Below are 25149 nucleotides of genomic sequence, written 5' to 3'. Positions count from 1 at the left end.
AATTTTCCCACCCCCCTTTTATCTATTCCTGTGTCTCTAATGGAATGGAAAGATTTAGGGATCATGGAAGGGTGTGATGCAAGAATCAAATGCCCTAGCTGACAGGGGTAGGCAGAATCCAAGCTAGTTAGATATATTTTCTTTTATATATAAAAAAAATCCAGGTGGGGAAAAAATACTGTTTGAGTTACAGAACATGGTGTTCCATATTCCAAGGATAGGAATTTGTTTTCAGAATTAGAAGTGAACTGAGCTTTCACACAAGAGTCCACTCCTGGTTAGCTTTATTCATTTCAGCAGTCCAATTTATATAGTAATTGTTGTTTTGCTGTTGCTCTTGTTAAACAATTGGAAGTTAGAAACCCCTGCTGTTGTACTGCAAATCAGCTAGAAATCTACCAGCAGATGCCAATCTACCATAGGTTTTTCCCCTGCCCTACCAAAGTTGGAAAAAGGGTAAAAACACATATTTTAGCCAACATTAGTTTTGTGTACTATAATATACAAAATACTAATCATGTTAATTCAGTATATTTCACCAAGTAGAGCCTTTTACATAAAATTAATTGGTTCGGTGCTTATCAAAACGGAGCACTAATTCTGAGCAAGATAATTTAGAACTAAGTTGATACAGATACAATGTTTTCTCACATAAGCGCGGCTACTAATAAACTTAAGTTTGGTGTGAAAATTGTAAAAAGGAACAGTGGCATACAAATATTCTAAACAGATGGATAAATGTAGCAGCATGGTATATTAAATGGTAAAGTGAAATTAAGCACTGTTCAATCTATCCTTTCCCCCTCTTAACTGCCAGAACTCACAGTGTTTTAATACAGCGTTTAACATGGGTAAGAAATTACAGCTTTTAGTTGGAAATGCCACACATTGCAAAATACCCAAAGGCAACAAGTATTTATTGGAATTCTTGTGATAAACTTACATTGTCCTTTTCTGAGGTGGATAAGTTAAGGGAAATCAACTCGTTGGTCATTTCTACATGGCCCATTTCAGCTCCGACAAGGAATGGCTTCCTACCTTTCTAGGAAACAGTAAATAATTAAGGTGTCAGTTTGGAAGTAAAAAGCTCTTGTAGAAATTTTGTTAAGTATTACAGTGCCCTTACAAACGCACACACCTATATATGTGGCTGCAAACACCTATACAATTAATGATACATAACTGCTAAATACTTGGGTCCTAGCTCCACTGCTCCAAAACTTGTCAGTACCAGAAACAACAGAGGAGAAACTGGGCAACTACTATCATGGATAGATATGATGTGGCAACATAATATATAAATGGTGTAGTCTCTCTCTGGAAAACCTATATTGAGTTGGGAACCTGTGATCCTCCAGATATTGTTGGTCCTCACTTTTGATCAGCCCCAGTCACCATGGACCAGGGCCATCTTACCCATAGGCACTAGGGGTGTGGGGCACCTGGGTGCTGAGCTCTCAGGGGCGCCAGGCCGAGAGTCTGGGGCCCGGGAGTTGAGTCCAGGGAAGAGCCTGCCCGTTGGTCAGAGCGCCACGGCGGGCTCTTCTGCTGCAGGCAGCTCTGCACCACGAGTTTGGGGGTGACCGAGCCAGTGAGACGCTGAGGCGGCCGACCAGCTCCGCCCTCCTGTGTGCCTGGGACTGGGCAACCGGGAGGGGGGGCACCGGGTGGATCTTTGTACCCTGGCACCGCATATGCTTAAGACAGTCCTGCCATGGACAATGGTCAGGGATGAAGGGAGTTGTATTCAAACAACATCTAAAGGGCCACAGATTCACCACCTCACCATAGGCAAAGAGGCAAAGGAAGAGATTGATTACCAGAAGTCCATAATTGATATAGAACATGATACGGTGCCCATAGAGAGACTTAAGAAGATCGGCAACATCATCATGATGTTAGGAGAAAAAGATAAAAAGAGCAGCCTTGGCCCAGTATACCTGAAGGCGTGTCTCCACCCCCATTGTTAAGTCTGGACACTGAGGTCCTCCAAGAAGCGAAGTTACAAGGAACCAGGCAGAGGGCCTTCTCAGTAGTGGCGCCCTCCCTGTGGAACACCCTCCCTTCAGATGCCAAGGAGATAAAGAACTACATAACATTTAGAAGATATCTGAAGGCAGCCCTGTGACAAGCGCCACAAAGGAAATTTTACTGTGACTATATGCATAGTTATCCTAGATTTTTTAAAAAAAAAATATTCACAAAATTTACTAATGCTATCCAGAAATATCCACTAGCAAATAATCCATAGTATAGTATATGCATGGTACCTCATCAGGCTTATTAAGATCCATCAGGTGAAGATCTTGGATAAAATAATCCACTATTCTAACATTATTGTTCCGGGCTGCAAAGTGCAGGACATTCATTCCCTCCTAAGGAAAAGACAGAACAGATTAGTAAAATGGAATAAAACATTCTTCTGTTGTGAAAAAATCTTAATGCTGTTTTATACCCACCACTAACAAACCTTGTTCTTAGCTTTTTGATCAGCGCCTGCTTTAATCAACATCAGCATTATGTCCAGATTTCCAGACCACGCAGCAAGATGAATTGCAGTAAGTCCATGCTCCAAATTTTAAAAAAAAGAACAATTAAAATGCAGTTAAGTCAAAATGCAATTCCAAACTGCTCTTTTCAATTTATACTTTGCGGCATTATACAGTTAACGGACGTGATAAATGGGGATTAGCTCGTAAATTCTACGGAATTCGGACAACGCCACTTAAACCTGTGAGGCTGGGAGCAGTGTGTGGGTTCTTTTGACAGCGTGTATGTAGCTCTTTTTAAGTATTTCATAATCATTTCAATAAAGCTGTACAGTAGGTCAGCATTGTTTGGCATAGGAAGCTGAGGCTAAGAGATGGAGGCCTCTCCATGTAGGGAGTTCATGTGTGAGGTGACATTTGAATCAAATACTTAACAATTTTTATTGCACAAACCATTTTTTAAGTTCATATATTATTTGTAGAGCTACCCTTAAAAAGCACTCACTGATCCCAACAACAGTCTGCTTACTTAATTCAACCACAGAAAAGTATCTAATAGCAATGATGTAGCAATGAGTGCATTTTTTCTAATTCTCCCAATACTATTATTAAAAAATAGCTACTTCTAAAGACATTATAGGTTAAAAGTCAAATCCATCTTGTTCTTTCTCTCTCTCTCTCTCAAAATAAATAAATAAATAAAATCTTAGTACGCATAGACCTAACTCCTATGTTGTTTGACATCATGTGCAAAGCAACTTTCAAAATGTAAATGTAAGTGGGACACTTTTTAAAAAACTAGTACGGTAATTTCACTGCCCATCTAGGTTTTCCATTTAAAACTGAGACAGCTCTTGATTTTGCCTGATATAAAGCAACCTTTGACATTTTGTGCTCTTTTTTTTCTTGCTTGAATGTGTTTAAAGTAGCAAATATATGCAGAACACCTGAAACAAACAAGTTAAATAATTATTTTTATTTCTTATTTTTAAGGAAGATGTTTCTGAGGAACATATTAACATTTCAATATGTTTCCATTTTAAAAAATGACTCTTTCCTCCTTCAAATACTGTGAGCAAAAAAGGACAATCTATCAATGCCAGTGTTCCTACAAAATATTCCTATTTGTTTGTGTCAACAATAAAAAAGAACATATTTTTTTTTGCATACCTTATCTGCTACATCAACTCTGGCTTTGTGATGGAGGAGAAAATCTACTGCAGATACATGATTTCCTGCAACAGCAAAATGGAGTGCTGTGCGCTTCAGCTAAAATAAGAAAATAAAACTGACAGAATAACACTGAAGAGCTTTAAATCTTCTGATCAGTAGTAAAAGCAAAATGTTCAGCATCTAGACAATCCCAAATTTCAATTCCTTTTACTACTGGTGAACAAATATATGTGAATGATGATACAGTGGTACTTCGGGTTAAGAACTTAATTAGTTCTGGAGGTCTGTTCTTAACCTGAAACTGTTCTTAACCTGAGGTACCACTTTAGCTAATGGGGCCTCCCGCTGCCACTGTGCCACCGCCATGCGATTTCTGTTCTCATCCTGAAGCAAAGCTCTTAACCCAAGGTACTATTTCTGAGTTAGCGGAGTCTGTAACCTGAAGCGTCTGTAACCCAAGGTACCACTGTACCTTTAAATATAAAGAGTACGGTAAGTACAATAAACTCAATGGGCTCTGCCAAGCAGGTAAATATTTGTAGATAACAGTCTGTGGAAAAGTGAAATATTTGTTCATAAGGACGCTAATTAATATATGCAAATAATGTTGTTTTCACAGGCTCCACTGCCAGATGCCCAGATAAGAATAGAGGTACCAGCAAACTGTTCTTAAGTGCTGTGCTACGATTTCCGCATAAGTGTTGACATTGCATTGTGTGTTCATGACATTGCTCTTAGCCCAAGCTGCTCTTATAACCCAGCGCCTTTAACAGTTGTGTGGAAGAGGGAATTTCAGCTGGTGCAGCTTGGGCAACAAACTCCTCCTCCTCCTCCTCTCTTTCTTTTCAATATTTTTATTCCGCTCTATCATACAACAATATCACAGCCGTTTACAACAATATAAAAAAATCCAAATCCAAACAATAAAATCAGAAGAAGTTAAAAACAAGTTAAAAGCAAAAAGAAATTAGAAACAAATAGGAATAGAGCATTGAGGATGATGCTCAAATTCTTGCTCAAATTCCATGTTGTACATGAGTATTAAAGGTTCAGGTGTCCTATCCTGTTTTTTTACCTCTCTTAGCTAGTGGGACGCGGGTGGCGCTGTGGGTTAAACCACAGGGCCTAGGACTTGCCGATCAGAAAGTCGACGGGTTCAAATCCCCGCAACAGGATGAGCTCCCATTGCTCGGTCCCTGCTCCTGCCAACCTAGCAGTTTGAAAGCACATCAAAGTGCAAGTAGATAAATAGGTACCACTCCAGCGGGAAGGTAAATGCCGTTTCCGTGTGCTGCTCTGGTTTGCCAGAAGCAGCTTAGTCATGCTGGTCACATGACCCGGAAGCTGTACACCGGCTCCCTCAGCCAATAAAGTGAGATGAGTGCCACAACCCCAGAGTCGGCCACGACTGGACCTAATGGTCAGGGGTCCCTTTACCTTTACTCTTAGTTAATTTATGATCCCACCCTTAGGTGGTTCCCCCCCCCCCCAAGACTGAGGATACTCAAGATCACAAAGATTAACCCTCCCACTTTTGACACTAGAATGTCACTCTGAAGAAAAATGTGTGTGTTTCTGGCATGGGGGAATCAGGACAGATTAGGGATTCTGCTGGTTTACCACCTGCCTCACTGGTCAGAGGTTTCCTGGCCTGAGTTGACAGAGCTGGTCTCAGAGGTGGTGCTGAGGACTCCCAGACTGCTGGGTCTGGAGGACTTTAACATCCATGCATGGGCATAGCCAGGTTTTTTGTTAGGGGGAGAAGGACTTTGCTGGGGGGGGGCAGAACTTTCGTTGGGGTGGCAGAACCGACGTGATTGGTCACTTAGTTAAGTGTTTCTATTGTTTAACTTGATCTGGGGGGGCAGCTCCCCCCCAGGCTACGCCCATGCATCCATGCCAAAGCGACTGGCTCTGGGGTGGCTCAGGACTTCATGGCTCCCATGATGGATAATCAAGAGTCTAAATTAGTCTATCTAGATGTCAGAAATCCAAGAAGCCCTCATGTGAATTGGACAGCAATAAAATTTAATGTCTCATTTAGGAATATCCAAGTGGCATATACTGGGCAGGATCGCTTTTACAGAGTAAGCAGAATGCTTTGATCAATGAGGTCCATGGAATTTGACATGAATTTGAGTACGGCCTGAATTCTTAGTAGTCAACATGGCAATGCACTTTTTGCAGTCTCTTGAAATAAAAGTTGTTGAAGGAAATAAGAATATCCCTCCTGGATCAAAGCAAAAGCCGATCTAGTCCAACTTTCTGTTTTCACACCAGACAATGGCACTCTCCTGCTTGTGATCCCAAAACACATATTTGAAACATTCCCTTTAAGAGCAGTGTGTTGCAGTTAGGTAATTTTAGGCTTTGGAAATGATGGCGTTGCGGAGGTTCCCTGTTCAGATGGTAATGTGTATTATACTTACACTATTTACAGCATTAATATTAATTCTTTTCTTAAACAGTCTTTCCATCGTGTCCAGATTATTAGTTTTAGCAGCATGCTGAAATTCTTCTTCGTCTGGTAGCACTGCAAAACAAAAAGCACGGGACTTTTGAAATATTAAAAGAAATGGTCACAAAGTTAAATTTATGTGCTACGTTTTTATCCCACCTTTCTACAGAGTGGTGGACAGTGGTCCTTCTTTCCTTCTTCCCATTTTGTAATGGGAAGGGCCATAGCTCAGTGGAAAAATATTTGGCTTGAACACAAAAGTTCCTGGGTTCAATCCCCATCTTCTCCAGGAGCAGCATTGAGAAACCCCTGCCTGAAACCTTGGGGTGCTGCCAGTCAGTGTTGGCAATACCAAGTCAGATGGACTGATGGTCTCACTCGGTATAAGACAGCGTATTATGTTCATCATAAATCTGTGAGGTGAGTAAGTATGACTGATGCAAGGATATCTAGTGAGCATAATGGTGGAATGATGATTTGAACTCAGGTCTCCCTGATCCTAACCCAACATGCTAGTGTTCATGCCACATACCACTGTTATATGTGTATATTTCATGCAGTAAGAATTAAATACATAACAATTACGTATTTAGTATATAATAAATACTCTATAATAAATACCGGTAAGTGAAAATGAGATTCAAAAGAAAAGAGGTTTTAAAAGCCAGATATTTGAGTGAACCTGTTAAATCTGACCACAGTACAGAAAACAAAATAGCACATACATTTTTATAAAAAATGCTCCTATAAAAGAAAGAACAAGACAGAGTTAAGGCTGGACCACAATCACAGAGGTGGGTTCTACTGGCTCTACTGGCACAGCAGTGCTTCTGTTACTAGCCTGTAAAAACATTCATTTCCACCCTCACTAACAGCAACCAGAATCAAATTGTTAAGAAAACAATGGTTGTGACTTTACAAGGACCTCAGTTTAATGCTCTGCTTTATCACATTTATTTGATGTGTTTCATTAATGCAGAGAGTGCCAGAGATCACTTCATATTCTATTGATATTTCACACATGAAAGAAAAGAAAAAAGGGGTGTTTGCTTGATTCTGGTCAAGGAGCAGAAAGGCAAATAAACCAGACAGACTGGTACTTCAGCATTCTCCCTTTCATGATGAATTTGATAGTGCACTTTGGCCTACATTCCCTGCTTTCAGCCCCATCTCCTATTCACAGAAATAAGCCAGAGGAAAGAATAAGTAGGCACAGGTAATTTAAAATATTCTATGAGAATTGTTTATATTTGAGGTTTACTGCAGAGGCAGATGAATAATAAGTACTCTGACTTGGACAGAAAAAGTGCTCCTAACAAGCAATATTCCAAAAGCCGTGAGTTTAAAGTATAATTTGCTTACTACTATAAGGATGTATTTGTTTTGGAGGAATGGCTGAATGCCGCATCAGTGTTTCCTGAATCCTGGGTTGTCGTCTAAACCACAGAGCCTAGAGCTTGCCGATCAGAAGGTCGGCAGTTCGAATCCCCGTGACAGGGTGAGCTCCCGTTGCTCAGTCCCAGCTCCTGCCCACCTAGCAGTTTGAAAGCATGTCAAAGTGCAAGTAGATAAATAGGTACCGCTCCAGTGGGAAGGTAAACGGCGTTTCTGTGTGCTGCTCTGGTCCGCCAGAAGCGGCTTAGTCATGCTGGCCACATGACCCGGAAGCTGTCTGTGGACAAATGCCGGCTCCCTCGGCCTATAGAGCGAGATGAGCGTGCAACCCCCGAGTTGGCCACAACTGGACCTTTACCTTTATCTTTACCGTTATGAGAATGTATTTGTTTTGGAGGAATGGCTGAATTCCACATCAGTGTTTCCTGCATCCTGGGTTTCCTGCATCAAGCAGAATGTTAGACTAATGTATATGTGAACCCGGTCTTTGGGTGGGTGTTTGATTTTCGTTGTTGTGTATACTGTGTATATACGGACAATGACAATAAATTTATCTATCTATCTATCTATCTATCTATCTAATGATCCTAATAAGGTCTCCACCCAGCTCTATGATATGAATGAATACAGCCCTAAAGGAGCCTTGTAAGAAAAAAGAAATATGTATTGCTCTGAATTGTTTAAATTATTTGATTGAGGTATAGGAGATATCAGGGAGGACTGGGGTTGATTAAGAGGGAATCAAAGCAGTTTGAAGGAAAGTGTTCTGGCTGGAAACTTTTTTTTATAAAAAAAGCCTTCCCGGACAATAATATGCTTACTTATCAACTACACTGACTTCAGAGGGTGCATTCAGAACCATGTTAAAAAGGAAATCTGGATTAAATGGGAAATGTTTTTATGTCTACAATGCCATGTGGGGAAATATACAACCAAACAACCATCTCCGCCTGTATTTGGCTTAAGGAAAAGTGAGCTGTGGAACTCCTTGCCACAAGGGAAACATTGCAGGAAATAATTTAGCAATTTCCAAAGATGAATTAGGTTATCAGTAGAAAATGATGTAATGGCTTCTTGATTGTGCCAAACTGCCTCCATCTGGTGAAAGTTCTGTTCCTGCGTGACCAGCAGACATCAGTAGGGGTCAGCCGCTTTTCGGCTGCTTGCAATATCTATTTATCTGCCTTATAGGATTATTATAAATATTACTGAAATAATGTCAGTGAAGCACTTTGAACTATATGAAAGCGGAATTATTACCAATTTTCAGCGGGAAAGTGGTGGAGGGAACGCATCCCAGAATATGCTGACCTTTCCTCTGCTCTTCCCGTGTTCCAGGACTGATCCCTGTTACTGAAAAACTTTTCAGGAGTCGACTCCTGCTTTTTATACCCTACAGAAGGGAATTTCTGAAATGGGAAGGAGGGAGGAGCTACCATTCCTGCCCGCTCCAGCTGGAATTGATTTATGTCATTCAACCACGTAGATGCGTAAAAGCGCACAATGCAGGCGCGGAAGGAATTGCTGCTGCCTGTTGTAAGTTGTTTAGAGAATTTACCAACATAAAACTAATTCTCTCCTGGCGCTTAGTAGAAATTACGGTTTTTGTTTGTCTAAAAACAAGCCCTCGCGAGCTGCTGCTGACAAAAAGAAGCGCGCTTTCTCAGCCAAGGGCGCCTCGACGCCCGTGAAAAGCCCAAGGAACCAAAGTCTGCGCCTCTGGTCTGCCTTTTCCCGCCTTCCGCGGGGTGGGAAGGGCCGCCATCTTCGCGGGGCCGGCTGCCAGTCATAATCATAACGCCAGGGGCTTGTCGGCGCGGGGCCGAGCTGCGCCCTCGCCCTTCCCCGGCGGGGCACCTCCTGAGCCACCCGCCACACAACAGCAGCACTCACAGGTCCCCGCGTTCGCCGCCTCTGCTGCCGCCGTCGCCTTCGGGCTGCTGCTTTCTTCTTTGGGACTCCGGTTCAGAAAGCCCATAAAATCAGTCAGGCCTTTCACTGCGCGGTTCCAGTTTTCCTCCATGGCGCTGGGCGAGTGTGTGTCGCTTTCGAGGGGCGACTCCCTGTCCACAAGCATCAGCTGTGTGTGCTTTTCTCCGTCAACTAGATAAGAAATATGGGCTACCGTCAGTCCTAGGAGCTAGTAAACAAAGGAGGACCTGAGAAGTAGGTGACGAGGGTGACTAAGAGCTGGTCGGGTTCGTAGAAAGTTTGTTCCTGCCCTTACATTGCCTGCCCGCAGCCAGTTGTGGTCGGAGGATGGGCAGACTTTGAAGTGAGACGCGAGTGTTGCAAACTGAAACAATACTGTAAAATGGCAAGATTCATACACCTAGATGCTAATGAGAGGTAGGCGCATCCACTGAAATCCAAAGGCAGGAGGAATCAGTTCTGGTCGGACTGAGAGATGTAATTAAAAACATTTATTTTTTGCTCAGGACCACCAAAGGCGAGCTGCTTGTTTTGCATTAGGAAATGTGGCATATTTAATATTGTTAAGAATTTGGGGCGGGGCGCAGACTCCACATTCTAAGATTAGTAAAAGGTAGAATTTAGCTAGTATTTGCCAGGGCAGTGAAAAATACAGGCTGGACCAGTTCTCCTGTTCAAAGAGATCACTGATAGTGATGGCATTAAGAACACAAAGAGAGCCAAGTAAGAACAATTGGCCATGGAGGTACTGACTTTCTCTGCCCACAAGAAGTGGACATAAAACAAAAGAATTGAGAGGTTGCTAGGGTTAACGAGGTGTGATGTCAACAAAGAAAAAATGTGTCCTTTTAAAACAGGTTTTGAAGCAGGGTTTTGGGAGGAGGAGAAGGGAGGGGCCAGAACTCCACAGGCTCTGACTGGAGGAGGCTGCATGCAGAGACTGGGGAAGCTGGCTGACTGCTGCTTTGGAGCCAAGCTTGCTGAAGCAATGAGAGAAGTAATCAGAGGCACTCTTGGGGTGGAATGGTCTGCACTCCTTCCATCAAAACTTAGGTTGTAAACGTGTAAACTAAACTGTATGTACTTCATAAAGACACGGCAGTCTCCACCCTGTCTTATTCCCAAGGCACACAAACCCAGCTTAAGTGCCAAAACCCCTGCAATCTCACTACTGCTCAGCAGAGATTAGGGTGGCCTGTTTACCGAGCTAGATCTGCAGAAAAAGTTAATTGTAGTTCCTGACATTACATTGCTAAAAAGTGGGCCACATGTTGGACTTAAACACTCCAGTAATCCAGCAAGGTGTTTTGTAACTGTGTTCTTGAGTATATATGTATTTTTGACAAGGAGAAGAGTCCTAAACACACTTCCTAGGAAATACATGGGATTGGACACAGTGAAACTTACTTCTGTTCTAAGTAAAAAATGCATCATTCTGCTGCAAATGATGAAGAGCAATTTTCTGTTTTACTCTGTGTTGTGTTTTTTACAAGCCAGTGTGGTTGGCATGTTGGACTAGACCCTGGGAGACCAGGGTTCGAATCCCCATTCCACCATGAAACTCACTGGGTGACCTTGGGCCAGTCACTGCCTCTCAGCCCTGACCTACCTCAAAGGTTGTTGTGAGGATACATTGGGGAATTGGAGAACCATGTGCACCACTGTGAACCCCCTGCCATCTGGGAGATATTAGATCTTGGATTAAAACTTCATTCATTCATTTATCTTCTGTATGGAGTCATGTGGTTCAAATGATCAGCCCTATGTACTGTTAAGACAGTGCAAGAGTAAAAATGTTATCCTAGCATTGGCCTGAGTTGAGTTGTCAAGCCAGGCACTAGGGCTGGGGTGAGGAACCCTAGGCCTGAGGGTCAAATGTGACCTTCCAGACCTCTCTATCTACTCCTTGACATCGTCCCTAGGTCACACCTCCCCAGCCACATCTATCACTGGCCTTACTTCACACCCTCCTGGAGTGTTTTTCTTGGCTGGAATTGTATCCTTGAACTCCTTGTAACATGTCATTGAAGCTCAGTTAGTTAGAGCATGGTGAGGACAACGCCAAGGTTGCAGGTTCAATCTCCCTATGGGACAGTTGCACATTCCTGCATTGCAGGGGGTTGGACTAGATGATCCTCAGGGCCCCTTTCAGCTCTACAATTATATGATTCTATGATGATTCTTGTTTGCCTGGATGGAGAATAGAGGTGCATGTGTATAAACAAGCCTACTGTACCAAGGTAAAATTTACATTTGTTGCCCCGCCCACCTTTGCCTTTGGCCCCGCCTGCCGCTATCGTGTGCTTTCCTTGAAGAGAATGTCACTCTCGAAATAAAAACGTCTTGCACTAACCTGTGTTGATCCTGACTCTGTAATTAAGTAATAGAATGCCATTTCCCCACCATTTTTTATGGTGGGACAGTAAACTATATCCCCCCATCCAGATTGTTTGGAAGGGGGAAGCAGAGCTTTTTCCAACTATCAAATAATGGATGGCAATTTCACAGCAGTTTGCATCAAAATGACCAAATCTATTCCACAGGACTGAGCTATTAAGATTAAGGCACAGGTTGGATATGTAGAACTGGAGAAGCTGAGACCAGTCTTGTTACTGCTAAAGCAGAGAAGTTAAAAGTAATAATGAACATACATTTTACAAAGCCACTTTATTTTGCGTTACACTGAGAGTAGCAACTTTATGATAAACTTGACAGAAGTCTGACCAAATTGTTTTGGAAAATATATTGTATATTAGATTTATTTTGAAAGATATATTACATTGTGAATATACTATGTATAAAATTATTTTAAAACATTTGATAATTTATATAAACACAAATATATATACCATTTACAATGTTTGGAAAATGTAAACAAATGAAATTAACATTTCTCTTCATAATCTTTAATATTTGATTGGTAAAATTCCTTCACTTAAGAGCTAAATATCATTTATCATATCTTTATGAGATCAATTATTGGAGAATTAGACACACAGCTGGATTTATTTGATTATACAACTTCCTACCCTGTTTTTATTACAGTGAAACTGTTACACTGCTCTAGTCTTGCTGAAATAGTCGAGTTGACTTCACTAAGTGCATTGCCTTCTTAATCATTAATTCGGGAAGGCAGAGCCTTTTGGACAATTGCACTGAAAACAGTTTCTACAAAGCCACAGAACAGAAAATGTTCCAACAGTACAGTTGGTCTGTCCAAGGGCTCTTGGATATTGATAACCATAAACAAGTTTTAAAAATCTTTTTCTTCTCATTCAAATGAGGCATAGTAGTTGCCCCATATCCAAGGTACAGAGTTAGTATTAAGATAATTTAGTCTAGTCTAGATGGTACATGAAGTTCTGACTGCCTACGGGGAGAAAGCAGATCTCCTGTTTAAATTAATAGGAGTTAGGATTTTGGTGTGTGTAGTTGATACTTCAAGTGTTTGAATGTAGGGTGCTAAATATACTACAACTTCATCACTTCCTGCAATAAACTTTTTATATATCACAACAGAAAGTGAACCAAGTCTTAAATCTTGGTATTACTGCTCCAATCATCATCAGCCCAAATTTAACAAGGTTTGATTTATGAAGCGTATCTGTTCATTACCAACTGAAAGCTCAATCCTTCATTTTTTCTTTTCTATCAAAGAGCTATGAAAATGACTTAAAGAAGTCAAAATATGAAGTGTTATTGTATAGTTGATAATAAAATAGTGATCTGAATAGTGTAAAAGTGTCTATAAAATTGTTACACAAATGTTAAGCCTGCATAATCCTGAGCAATGTACTTCATATCTAAAGTATTGTACTTTAACAGTGATGAAAATGTCCTTAAAATAAATAGTATTCATTTGAAAAAACTTTCTATAGTACACTTAGAATTATTTGACTTGGCTTTTTTAGATGTTGATTGGGGAACCACTGTTCCAGACCTGAAATGAAAGAAAAACACATACCATTAAATACATACAATTAAATTAATTAAAGTCTCGCCATGCTCCCCCTTTAAACCTCTGAGTTCAGGAGTTTAAAGGGAGAGAGTGGGGAGACTTGCAAAGTTGTGCAAGAGTTTTTGACAACCCACCAGTCAAGCATGTGGCACCATAGAGATGTAATGTGATTGGCAGGTGAACATCTCAGTTCACCTGTCAAATTTGGTCTATGAAGCCAAACCTGATAAGGATTTGGTCAGTGGCATCAAAAACGGTCCCCACCCCTGTTCTAAATACTCTAAGAAATGTTTACACAGAGCTTACCGTTTTGTTCCTACTGTGTAATTTGTACTATTCTGTCCTCTGTCCAAGATTCCTGAAGAAAAATGAGGAACATTCACAATGTTTTAATTGAAAACAATAATAGATTCTGCAGGAGGTTTGTATGGTAAGTGGGAACCCAGAGATTGGGGAGGGGAACTACCATACTAGGTAGTCTTAAGGGTTATTCATAATGAATGGGAAGCAAACTTCCCATTCTAGGTGGTCCTCACCCAAGGTAGGATTGATGTATCATATAACTTCCAGAGAACATGGGCAAATCAATAACCTGGCGTAATTTATTTTATATCTTTATATATCCTAAGTTCATCAGAGTTCACGAAGCAACTTTTATTTTTTTCTGAAGAAAAATAAGCCCATTTCTTCATAAAACAGGACATGGCCAACTCCTTTGCAAACACTTATGTGAATTAGTTTGCTGCACCATATTTACGGTACTAATGTGTTCAAAAAATGAGTGATAAACAGAATACTCACCGAGGCTTTTTGACTCTTCTGTCAACTGCTTGATAATTCCTTTGTTCAAACAAACATCCACATGCCTGTTAAACAGAGCAAGGTCTGTGTTTTTTTGTTCTAAATTGCAGACTGGGCAAACTAAAACCTTGTTTTCAGTAGCATCAGGAAAACACGGCAACTTAATTTCCGAAGAACTGCGCTCTTCAAAATATTCTTCTTTTTCCACAGATAAGACATTAGAGGAAAAATCCTGTTTTGCACATGTATCAAATCCAAAGTTACTAGAAAGGCTACATTCACTCTCCCTACTGTGCTCATCATCTTGCAGCTTACGAAAAACGTCTGTGCTTCTGTTTGTAGCATTATCAACTATATCTGCTGACTGTACTTCAATCTGTGGCTTACTTGTTTTATCTTTCTGACATTCTTTCTTTTCCATGTTTACAGACAACTCAGTTGTATTCTCCCATGATTTGCTGTTATCTGTAATATCTTCTTCCAACGTTCCACTAAGGCACCTGTCAATATGCCTGTTAAATGCCTCTAACGTGCTATCTTGATGTTCTTCAAAGCAAACAGGACAAATGAAGATCTGATGTTCACCATTATTCTCTGCTGGTTCAACTGACTTCACTAATGACTTCATATCTTGTAGGTTCTGCTTGTTTGGAGACATGTTTAAAGAAGCTGCTTGATTAGTTTGCTGTCTTGTAGCTCGCTTTTTATTGAAAAAACTCTCCTTCTGAGAAGCATTTGGAAAAATTTCCTCTTCCGATTTCCTAGGAAAGAGCCCGGTAGTACTGATATGTTTTCCAGGTTCTAGGAAATTAACAATGCTCTTTTGTTGATATTTCCTTTCTTCTTCATTTAGAAAACCTGATACCCGTATACCTGAATATGATAAATATGCAGCATATAGTTTAATGGCAACAAAGTTTAAAATCTCATCAAAATGAATAGAACTCAAGTACAGTGGTACCTTGGTTTACAAACTTAATCCGTTCTGGAAGTTCGTTCTTAAACCAAAGCATGCTTTCCCATAGCAGCGGAGGACTCAATTTACAAATGGAGCAGACTCAACAGGAAGTGGAACATGTTCTGCTTCCAAGGCAAATTTCACAAACCAAAATACCTACTTCCGGGTTTGCAGCGTTCTTAATCCAAGTTGTTAATAAAGTAAGCTGTTCTTAAACCAAGGTACCACTGTATATGCAATTTGGACCAGAATTACAGTCTTGATCCGCTATATAAATTGGAAAAAAACTATTGCAAATAGATCATTTTAATAACCCTCACCATGAAAGCCTAAACTCTACATGCTATTCAAAATCATGGATTTTAGAGTTTTTGAAACATTGCTGCACTTCAACATATATGATGCTGTGATAGGAATTTTATGGTTTTAGATATATAGTAATGTTCATAACTCCACATACATGGATCAGTACAGGAAGGCAGACCTGGAACCATTTTGATTCCTAAACTGACCAAATCCTTTCTCTGCAAGGTTAAAAATGGAAAAGCCTCCCCATTGTCTCTTCCTTTAATCTGTGTTTGAATAAGGTGTGAGCCTGTGACCTGGCCCAGGAAATAAGTATTTTAGCATTACAAAAGAATGGCCAGGCTCCCCAGAAAATCCAATCAAGTAACCTGCTAGACAGGAGATAAACAAGGAGAAGAGAAAAACAACATTTAAATTTCTGTGATGTAGGTGGGATGTATCTGAGGGGTGGTCTTAGGTTACACCCCTTCTGTGATGTATGCATAATGTTTCTGGGGGTGGTCCTGATCTAGAGAAGGGGAATTTCAAAAGTCTTTATAAGGCCTTGCAGGCCATTGTTCTGGGTCCTCTTCCTCTCCTGCGTGTGAGGGGGGTACCCTGTTGCAACAGATCAATAAAGATCAAGCTTACTAGCTGCTTTGCTTCTCAATATTCTCTGGTTGGCCTCTGTTATTTTCTCCTACCAATAGGGAACCTATGTAAGGACTCTATATGGGCTCTTGGATACCCCATAAGGGAAAAGGGCATATTTTTATTTACAACAGATGGTGACCACGCACGAAGGGACTTTTGGTTACCCGGATTCTGGAAGCGAGGAAGGACTGGTTATCCAGCGCGCACCAGGCAGTTTGCCAGGAGGAATAACCAGTCTTCCATCGGTCCCAGGGTCTGGCAATAACTTGGAGTTCAGCGAGGCTAACCAGGGGAAGCAAAGCTTGATCAGGCCGGCCTTAAACAACCAGTCAAGAGATCCCAGAATCACCAGGACAGCGCTTGCGAAGTGAGTATGAGTAGGAAAAATGGGTAGTGGGGTGGGATTCTGCAAACCACAGCAAACCTATACTTCTCAAATCCTTACTTCTTTCCTCACTTTAACTCTTGAAAAAATTGCCTTCTACTCCTTTCTGTCCCCTCGATCTCAACACCAGCCTTAGCCCTTCGGAGTATGCCCAGGCAAGGGTTGTGTGTGATTTCTTCCACTTAATTCTTTATGCCAACCTATTCCTTCGGAGTTTTGCCCAGAAAGGTTGTGCAATTTCTTCTGCACTGAAAACTAACTTCCAGCGCAGCCGCACCTCTGCCATGGCGATCTTTGTTAGAAATGACCTGTGAACAGAGAACGCAAGGGCGCTGAATTCCTTTCCATCTTTCATATTCCAGAGTCTCAATCTGGCATTGCAAGTGTGCAAGCGTTCAGTAGGGACTCTGAGTTAGATTGTAAAAGGCAGGGAGGTTGCTGTGAGTTGTAGAATAGAGATTAAGTGAGGTATCCCCAGGTTTTTCCCCTCGGAGATTGTCCAGGTATCCCCAAGTTTTTTCCCTTGGATCCCCAAGTTTTCCCCTCGGAGATTTGTCCAGGTATCCCCAAGTTTTCCCCTTGGATCCCCAGGTTTTTCCCCTCGGAGATTTGTCCAGGTTTCCCCAAGTTTTCCCCTCTGATCCCCAGGTTTTTCCCATCGGAGATTTGTCCAGGTATCCCCAAGTTTTTTTGTCCAGGTTTCCCCTTTTCCGGACCCTTCGGAGTTTTGCCCAGGTCCAAAACCCTTCCCCTTTTCCGGACCCTTCGGAGTTTTGCCCAGGTCCAAAACCCTTTTAATTGAAAATGGGTGCACCTCAATCAAAAGAAATGAACCCACAGACTCCTGATGGGAAAGAAGCCCAGTTGGTGCTTACTTCCTGCCTGGACTCTGACAGTCCCCTTCAATTTGTGTTTAAGAAACGTTTTTCCTGTGTTTAAATTGTACTTAGGTAACATCCAGCAGCTGCTTATCTTAAATGTGCCATCTAAAATAAAAATGCAAGCTTGCTCCAAATTCTAAATCTAAGGAAGCCATGTTGAGCCTTATCAATCTTAAAGCAAGACAAAATGGAGAATGGAGTGTGCAAATGTTTGTTATTTGAGAGAGGCTCTAAAAGAGTTTTCCTCCCAAGTGGTAAAATCCTGTATACGTGCTACTTGTGTTCTGAAAGGGGAATTACCCCACCTCCTTCCTCTAGTTTAAGTGAGGAGGGCGATTTAAGTCTAATGGTAAATGTTTTGTTGTAACTTTTGAGTTTGCAAGTACACCTGTGTTCCAGTCTAAGTTAACCTAATGTTTCTGCTGCAAAAGCCTAGTTGAGCCAACTGCTCTCTCAAGCTAAAATGCAGTGTATGTATTTCATTAAGCATATGCCTATGAAAGTATGGTGTTCCTTCTAAGAAAAATATCTGAGTCCAGTTTTAACTTTGATCTGGTTGGACAGAAGAGTTATTGTAAGGCTCCTGGTATCAGTCTCTATAAGACGTCCTGGCCTCTTTTCTTAGAAAATGCCCCCCCTTGTTTCATTCTGTCTCTTTCAGGGTTTTTTCCCCTTCTCCTTCTTATTCTGTGCCAGGTAAATTTACTCCCGAGTAAGCTTCCTTTAAAGGAAACTGCAAAGGGGGGGGGCATAGATTAGGCTTACTATTCCTCTGCAAGTTCAGGAAAAATTGTTCACTCTTGTATTCCTTTTAAATCAAATCTATGGCTGTTTAAACTTTGCTTTATAAAAGATCCTCTCCCTATCTTAGGAAAAATGTTAACTTCAATCTTCTTTTAAAGATAATTTCTATAGGAATTTGCACTCTTTAGTCTAAGGAAGTAAACTCTCACTCAAACTAGCTTCAAGATCTGCTAAAAGGGTTGGGTACTTTTATTTTCTTTTTCCTTAGTACATGATAGGCGCATGGTTTGTGATAGGCGCATGGCTTGTGATCTCTTCCCCAGTTGTGTCTGTGTACATAAGTATGTGTGTGTTTCTGGTAGTACAAATCTTGCTATGAACCCTGTATTTTAGGGTTGGACTAGATGACCCCAGGTCCCTTTCAACTTTCCCAATTTGTGGCTGATGAGTTGAAATCCAGCCCAGATTGCTCTTTGTTTTTAAAGGTGAGAGGTGAATGTGTGTGTTTCTGGTAGTACAAATCTTGCTATGAACCCTGTATTTTAGGGTTGGACTAGATGACCCCAGGGTCCCTTTCAACTCTCCCAATTTGTGGCTGTGTGGAAGACCATGTGTCTGCAAGCATTGGAGGGTAATTCTTAAATTCTGGTGTGGTAATGGAGTTGAAATTCAGCCTAGCTTTGCTTTTTAGTTTTAAAAGGTGAGAGGTAAAAGCCATGATGTTTTGAAGCACAACTGGTAATATCAAGCATTTGAGTGATTACAGTATTTATCATTTTGTCTACTATTTTTTTTTAATCAAACTTAAAAGTCAATTCAAAGTTTAAGCACATACAAATGAATAATCAAGTACAATTAGCCTTGGCCATTCCTGTAAATTAAGGCGCAGAAAATAATAATATTAATAATAATAATAATAATTTTTTGTCTGCAAATGGTAAGGCTGAAATGACTGAGAATGTTAAAAAATCCTATGAATTCTAACGCTCTGGCCATTTTTACTCATAAATAAGAGAGCGGTTGATTGTTCCGCGAATGGCCAGAGGGATATTAGCCCTTTCCTGTACATAAAGGAAGCTTGGGCTGAATGGTGAATACTTGAATTGCTGAGTTTCTCTTTTTTGTTTTAAAATCTAACCCTATTTTAAAAAACCACTCCTTACCTGGCCATTTTTACTCATAAATAAGAGAGCGGTTGATTGTTCCGCGAATGACCAGATAAAATGACCAATAATGATAGCCCTTTCCTGTACATAAAGGAAGCAGTCTCAGTTTGCTTGGGCTGAATGGTGAATACTTGAATTGCTGAGTTTCTCTTTTTTGTTTTAAAATCTAACCCTATTTTTAAAATCTACTCCTTACCTTTCCCTTCCTTATTCTAATTGAGCCAAAAGATGCAACATTTTCAATTGTATAAAAGGTTTGCTGAGGCATGAACTCTGCACATGCACAGAGGCTAGATCAGCTTACAAAAGAGAGAGAGAGAGAAAGGAGGGGGGAGAGAGAAGGTTTGGAGAGCCTGAAACCTATACAAATTTCCTTATGTAAAATTTGGAACCATTGAGGGAAATCACCCTTAATGTCTTGCCCCAGGGGCTAACAAAAGGTTCGCCTCCCAATGGAATTTAAATTTTATAAGTTTTTGTTTTTGTTTTTGTTTTTTTTTGGTGTGTGTGTGTGTATATGCCTATGCATTTTAGGAACAGCACTTCCTGACAGACCTCTCACATGAAATAATTTTCCCTTTTAACAGAGTGTCCTTTCTTTTCTCCCACAGCACAAATGATAATGAGGGGATGCAAACAGTGATTTAAATACTCTATAAAAAGTAATTGCATTTGTTTCTCTTTTGTCTTTCTTCCCTAAAAGCCAAACAGCAACTTTCTTTCTGTTCTGTGAAACAAGTCTGAATCCCTGCTGTATTAGTGACCTCTATCTCTTTGTGTCTTTGACATTTTTTTTTTAAAGTTACAAATAATCTGTTTTCATTTATTTAATCAGTTTCTCCATGATGTCTATGAAGTTAATCGAAGCACAACCAAACATTGTTTGTGGAATGGTACTTGTTTACCTTTGGCCTGAGCATTTCTTACTAATTCTGTCATTTTGGCTAGTGCAAGGTACCTGCACAACTTTAAAATTGCCATTCATTTTTATTGGTATTAACTCATTTCCCAGTATTCCGCTATTAACATTACAGCTGATGTCACATCAAGAAACACTTTTATTTTCATTTGGGATGTTAGAATGCCAAAACAGATTACTTCAGGTTACTTATTAATTGTGTGTCTTAGCATTTATTTATTTTTGGTTCCTCATAGCTCATTTTGTGTGTTTGTGTTTTACTTTGGGGACATGTTCATCACATGTTGAAAGTCAGTCTCATGAAGTTCTTTTATTGGATAGCACATGGTGAATTTTAAATTTTCCCCATTGTTTTCCCATTTTTTTTCCAGTCCAGTAGTAATATGTGTGGTTTTGATAATATCTTTGTACTATTTAATAATAGTTATTTTCTGAATCTAATGTCTTTGTGTCAAGTCTGTTTTCATCTAACTGGTAATCTAATTTTTTGCTTTCTTTTGTATTTTTTAACCTTTGTATTTTTTTTCAGTCTAGTAGTAATCTGCGTGGTTTTGATAATATATTTAATAATAGGTCTTTTCTGAATCTGATGTTTTTGTGTCAAGTTTGTTTTCATCTAACTGGTAATCTAATTTTTTGCTTTCCTTTTATTTTTTAACCTTTCTTGTATTTTTACAGTTCTCTTTCTCTACATGTGGAGTAATTTTTTTTATTTGATAATATGAAAAGAACAACAACAACAAAAATTAAGTGAAGGAAGCAAACAAACTTAGCAGATAATAACAGTAATTATGTGGAAATGTGATAATAATATTGAAATAAATAAAATGCTTAATATGCTAAGATTTGTTATTATTTGCAGCTTCCCATGGAAACTGGAGGACATCCTTCTTGTCTAACTGTGTTTTTAAGTCTCCCCAAAACCCTGCCCCCTTACAGGATATCACTTCTACAGATGTACAGTGATGAAAAGCAGCAACAACCCCTTCGCCATCACAAGACCTGCAACGCCAGAGTTTTCAAAGTGCCCACAGCTATCTCTTTCAAAGGATATAGACTGCCGGGGGGGGGGGGGAGTGGACCTGACAAAGGGGGGAGGAGTTGAATTGCAAGGACATTTTTTCACTTGAACCTTAAGACTGTGCTCCAGGATTCAAAAGATACATACGTAAAAGATCACAATTGTGTCAAGATATGTAACAGATATTTAATTATTATTTTTTTGTATTATGTGTTATTATGTAAGAATGTTGAAATGTGTCTGACAGTGTGATTTCCACAAAGGGGGGCAATTTATTGTGCGTAACTGTTTTTATATTTAATGTCTTATTGCTTACACACCAATGGAGAATTCTCATGCATTTTATACTTTCTAATAGCTCACACTATTGTGTAGTCCAATGTTTAGATCAATTTATAACCACATTGTTCCACCTGGCACTCTGCCAACTTTCCCTATCCATTTTAATATGTGTTAAACCTCTTTTTGCCAATGACAAACTTCTGGATCCATAAAACACCAGGTACATGAAGGTGGATATGCTTTGGTTTAGCAGGAATGATTCCTTATAGACTTAAATTGACTTATTTGGACAACTGCCCTTGTTAAGAATGGTTTTCTTTTAACAGATTGGTTTGAAGACTTGAGAACCATGGGGCAAGATAAATTCAAATTGGACTCAGTTTGAATTGGGCAAGTGTATCCAGGCTGCAATTAGCTTTTTGGTCCTTTAAGTGCAAGTGAGCAACTTCTCATGAGCCCAAGACCACAGCCTATAATAAAATCCCATAGCTAAAGGCCAAGGCGAAGACCTCTCCCTCACGAGATGCCCAAAACCTGTGCCAGCTATGGTGAATGCCAGGCGACATGGTTAAATGAAAGCCCTGAGGGGATTCAACAGACAAGATGTGTTGCTGTAGCACTATGTCAGTGTGAGACCACAGAAGAGCTACCTTGACACCTGAGAACACAAAAATGGCGGGGGGGAAGCAAACTGCACTTTTCAGTCATTAGTGGACCTTACCTTCCTGCTAGGTGTAAAGCATAGAACACTATCGAGTAAATGGTCTCTCCCAAAGTGTTAGAATGCCACGGGTAATTTAGTAGCAAAACGCAACATGTGTTATGATATATTCATACAAAGACATCCATTTACAACATACGATGTTATTATTTGTGGGGCAAAAATTTTTAAGAAAAATTCTAGCCCCAAAGGGGGGAAATTGTGATAGGAATTTTATGGTTTTAGATATATAGTAATGTTCATAACTCCACATACATGGATCAGTACAGGAAGGCAGACCTGGAACCATTTTGATTCCTAAACTGACCAAATCCTTTCTCTGCAAGGTTAAAAATGGAAAAGCCTCCCCATTGTCTCTTCCTTTAATCTGTGTTTGAATAAGGTGTGAGCCTGTGACCTGGCCCAGGAAATAAGTATTTTAGCATTACAAAAGAATGGCCAGGCTCCCCAGAAAATCCAATCAAGTAACCTGCTAGACAGGAGATAAACAAGGAGAAGAGAAAAACAACATTTAAATTTCTGTGATGTAGGTGGGATGTATCTGAGGGGTGGTCTTAGGTTACACCCCTTCTGTGATGTATGCATAATGTTTCTGGGGGTGGTCCTGATCTAGAGAAGGGGAATTTCAAAAGTCTTTATAAGGCCTTGCAGGCCATTGTTCTGGGTCCTCTTCCTCTCCTGCGTGTGAGGGGGGTACCCTGTTGCAACAGATCAATAAAGATCAAGCTTACTAGCTGCTTTGCTTCTCAATATTCTCTGGTTGGCCTCTGTTATTTTCTCCTACCAATAGGGAACCTATGTAAGGACTCTATATGGGCTCTTGGATACCCCATAAGGGAAAAGGGCATATTTTTATTTACAACAATGCCAAAGGAACTGTTAAGTCGTGGGTTGACATAGCAGCCGGCACAGCGATTTCTTCAAGTAGCTCTTTTATTCTGGTAAGCTGAAATAGAACTGACTGCAAACAGCTCAGCCGGCCTGTATTTATAGGCAGCCGGCTGTCAACATTGTAACCACCACAGCTCAGAGTTCCCGCCTAAAATAACTGCCGCGGACCTGAGTGAAAACTATCTACAGACCTGAGTGAAAACTATATACAGCATCCCCCTGTTGGCCCAGGGTGAAACTACACTACATAACACCCCTCCCCACCGAGATAAGGCGTTAGTTACAATCGTAATGGTTTCCTTATATACAGCACTACGCGTAATGGTTCAATTAGGCACAAAAGCATATCGGTTACATTTCCCATACTTAGACCAACAGTGATACCTGTCCAACAACATAGTCCTTTAAATAAGTTGGGCGCTTGGAAACTCTGCCAGACCGCCGGGGACTGGTAGCCAAGTCCGGAGGGCCACACAGTTCTCGCTGAGGCTGTGGTGCGACCCTAGGTGGCGTTGGAACCAACTCCCCTGGATCCGCTGCTGTGGGTGGAGCCTCCGCAAGTGGAGTGGTCTGAGTCTGTTCTGAAACGGCTTGGTTCGGCTCCACGCTGGCAGTTTGCGAGGGAGGTGTAAGTGGGGCCTCGCCATCTGTACGTGTCTCTTCTGGAGCTGCAAGCGCAGTTGGGGGCACCTCGGTAGTGTCCAAGTCCCCAACCCTGCGTCTAAGCTGGTCTATGTGCCGTCGCCACAAGCGTCCGTCTTCGAGTGCCACCTGGTATGAGCGAGGTCCAGTGACTCCCACTACTGTGGCTGGCACCCAAGGGATGTCCCCCACATAGTTCCGGGCAAAGACCTGGTTTCCTGGGACAAATGACCGTGGTGCGTTGGCACAGCCTGGGGGTTCAGCCACGGCAAAGTCTGGGTGTAGCCGGTCGAGCGGTGACCTGAGGCGGCGGCCCATAAGCAGTTCAGCAGGACTCCTCCCTGTGGCCGCATGAGGGGTGATGTGTTGCACGAACAAGTATTCGGCGACCCGCTCATGCCAGTCTCCCCGGTCCAGGCGTGCCAGTGCCTCTTTTGTTGAGCGCACCATTCTTTCCGCTTGCCCGTTGCTGGATGGATGAAAAGGTGCCGTTAGGGCATGGCGGATGCCCAGTCCCAAAAGATACCGCTCAAACGTGCCTGACGTGAACTGTGGTCCGTTGTCAGAGACAAGGACATCAGGACACCCATGCGTTGCAAACAGGCCTCGCAGCACCCGGATGACAGCTTCGGTGGTGGTGGAGGGCATCAGGGCGACCTCCAGCCATTTGGAATAGGCGTCCACCACTACCATAAAGGTCCGGCCGTGAAAGGGGCCAGCCAGATCGATGTGCACCCTCGACCAGGGTGTCTTTGGCGTCTCCCAGGTGTGTCCCTTAGCTGCCGGTGGTGCAGGCCTCGACTCTTGGCACGCTTGACAGGCGGACACCCAGGCAGTGATGGCATCGTCCATATTAGGCCACCAGACGTAACACCGAGCCAACGCCTTCATTTTGACAATTCCCGGGTGGCCAACGTGCAGAGCCTCCAGGACGCGCTGACGGAGTCCCTGGGGAATCACGACGCGGTCTCCCCACAGCAGACAGCCGCGATGAGCTGAGAGTTCATGTTGTCTGGTTGCGAAGGGCTGGAACTCTGCTGCAAAAGGCCCTTGTGGCCACCCCCTCCACACCCAGTTGAGCACCCGGCTGATGGTGCGATCCTGGGCAGACGCGGAGGCCACAGTGGCAGCCGATACAGGCGCTGCCGGAAGATCCTCAATCAGAAGGAGCGATGAAGCTGGAGCCGGGTCTTCCACAAATGCTGGAAGAGGGCAACGGCTGAGGGCGTCGGCATGGCCCATCGATTTCCCCGGGCGATGGATGATCCGGTAGTGGTAGGCAGCCAGGAAAACAGTCCATCGCAGCATGCGTGGTGAGAGGACCGGTGGAGGACCGGTGAGAGGACCGGTGGAGTTGGCGAGGAGGCCCAGGAGTGGCTTGTGGTCAGTGATGA

General features: G+C 41.7%; 2 protein-coding genes across 5 annotated transcripts in view; both read right to left on the bottom strand.

The window, feature by feature from the left end:
- The window catches only part of ANKDD1B (ankyrin repeat and death domain containing 1B), a 34178-nt gene extending 24322 nt beyond the window's left edge, over positions 1-9856 (bottom strand). The window contains exons 1-6 of one of the 2 annotated variants that reach the window (XM_083465346.1): positions 9409-9856; positions 6092-6195; positions 3660-3758; positions 2471-2569; positions 2271-2375; positions 944-1042 (exon numbers count right to left, since the gene is read on the bottom strand). In XM_083465346.1, coding sequence (XP_083321472.1) covers positions 944-1042; positions 2271-2375; positions 2471-2569; positions 3660-3758; positions 6092-6195; positions 9409-9592 — 690 coding nt within the window. In that variant the 5' untranslated portion in view covers positions 9593-9856. Of the gene's footprint in view, positions 1-943; positions 1043-2270; positions 2376-2470; positions 2570-3659; positions 3759-6091; positions 6196-8775; positions 9148-9408 lie in introns of those variants that run through there. The other variant, XM_083465347.1, reaches the window with a different exon arrangement.
- Positions 9857-12099: 2243 nt separating this feature from the next.
- The window catches only part of POLK (DNA polymerase kappa), a 43052-nt gene continuing 30002 nt past the window's right edge, over positions 12100-25149 (bottom strand). For all 3 annotated transcript variants that reach the window (XM_083465247.1, XM_083465245.1, XM_083465246.1), the window contains exons 13-15: positions 14207-15079; positions 13712-13763; positions 12100-13387 (exon numbers count right to left, since the gene is read on the bottom strand). In XM_083465247.1, coding sequence (XP_083321373.1) covers positions 13303-13387; positions 13712-13763; positions 14207-15079 — 1010 coding nt within the window. In that variant the 3' untranslated portion in view covers positions 12100-13302. The remainder of the gene's footprint in view (positions 13388-13711; positions 13764-14206; positions 15080-25149) is intronic.

Source organism: Podarcis liolepis (assembly GCF_965112155.1).
Source record: "Podarcis liolepis genome assembly, chromosome: 11".
Lineage (NCBI taxonomy): Eukaryota > Metazoa > Chordata > Lepidosauria > Squamata > Lacertidae > Podarcis > Podarcis liolepis.
Note: the sequence above shows the minus strand (reverse complement) of the source record. Positions and strands in the feature narration are given on the sequence as shown.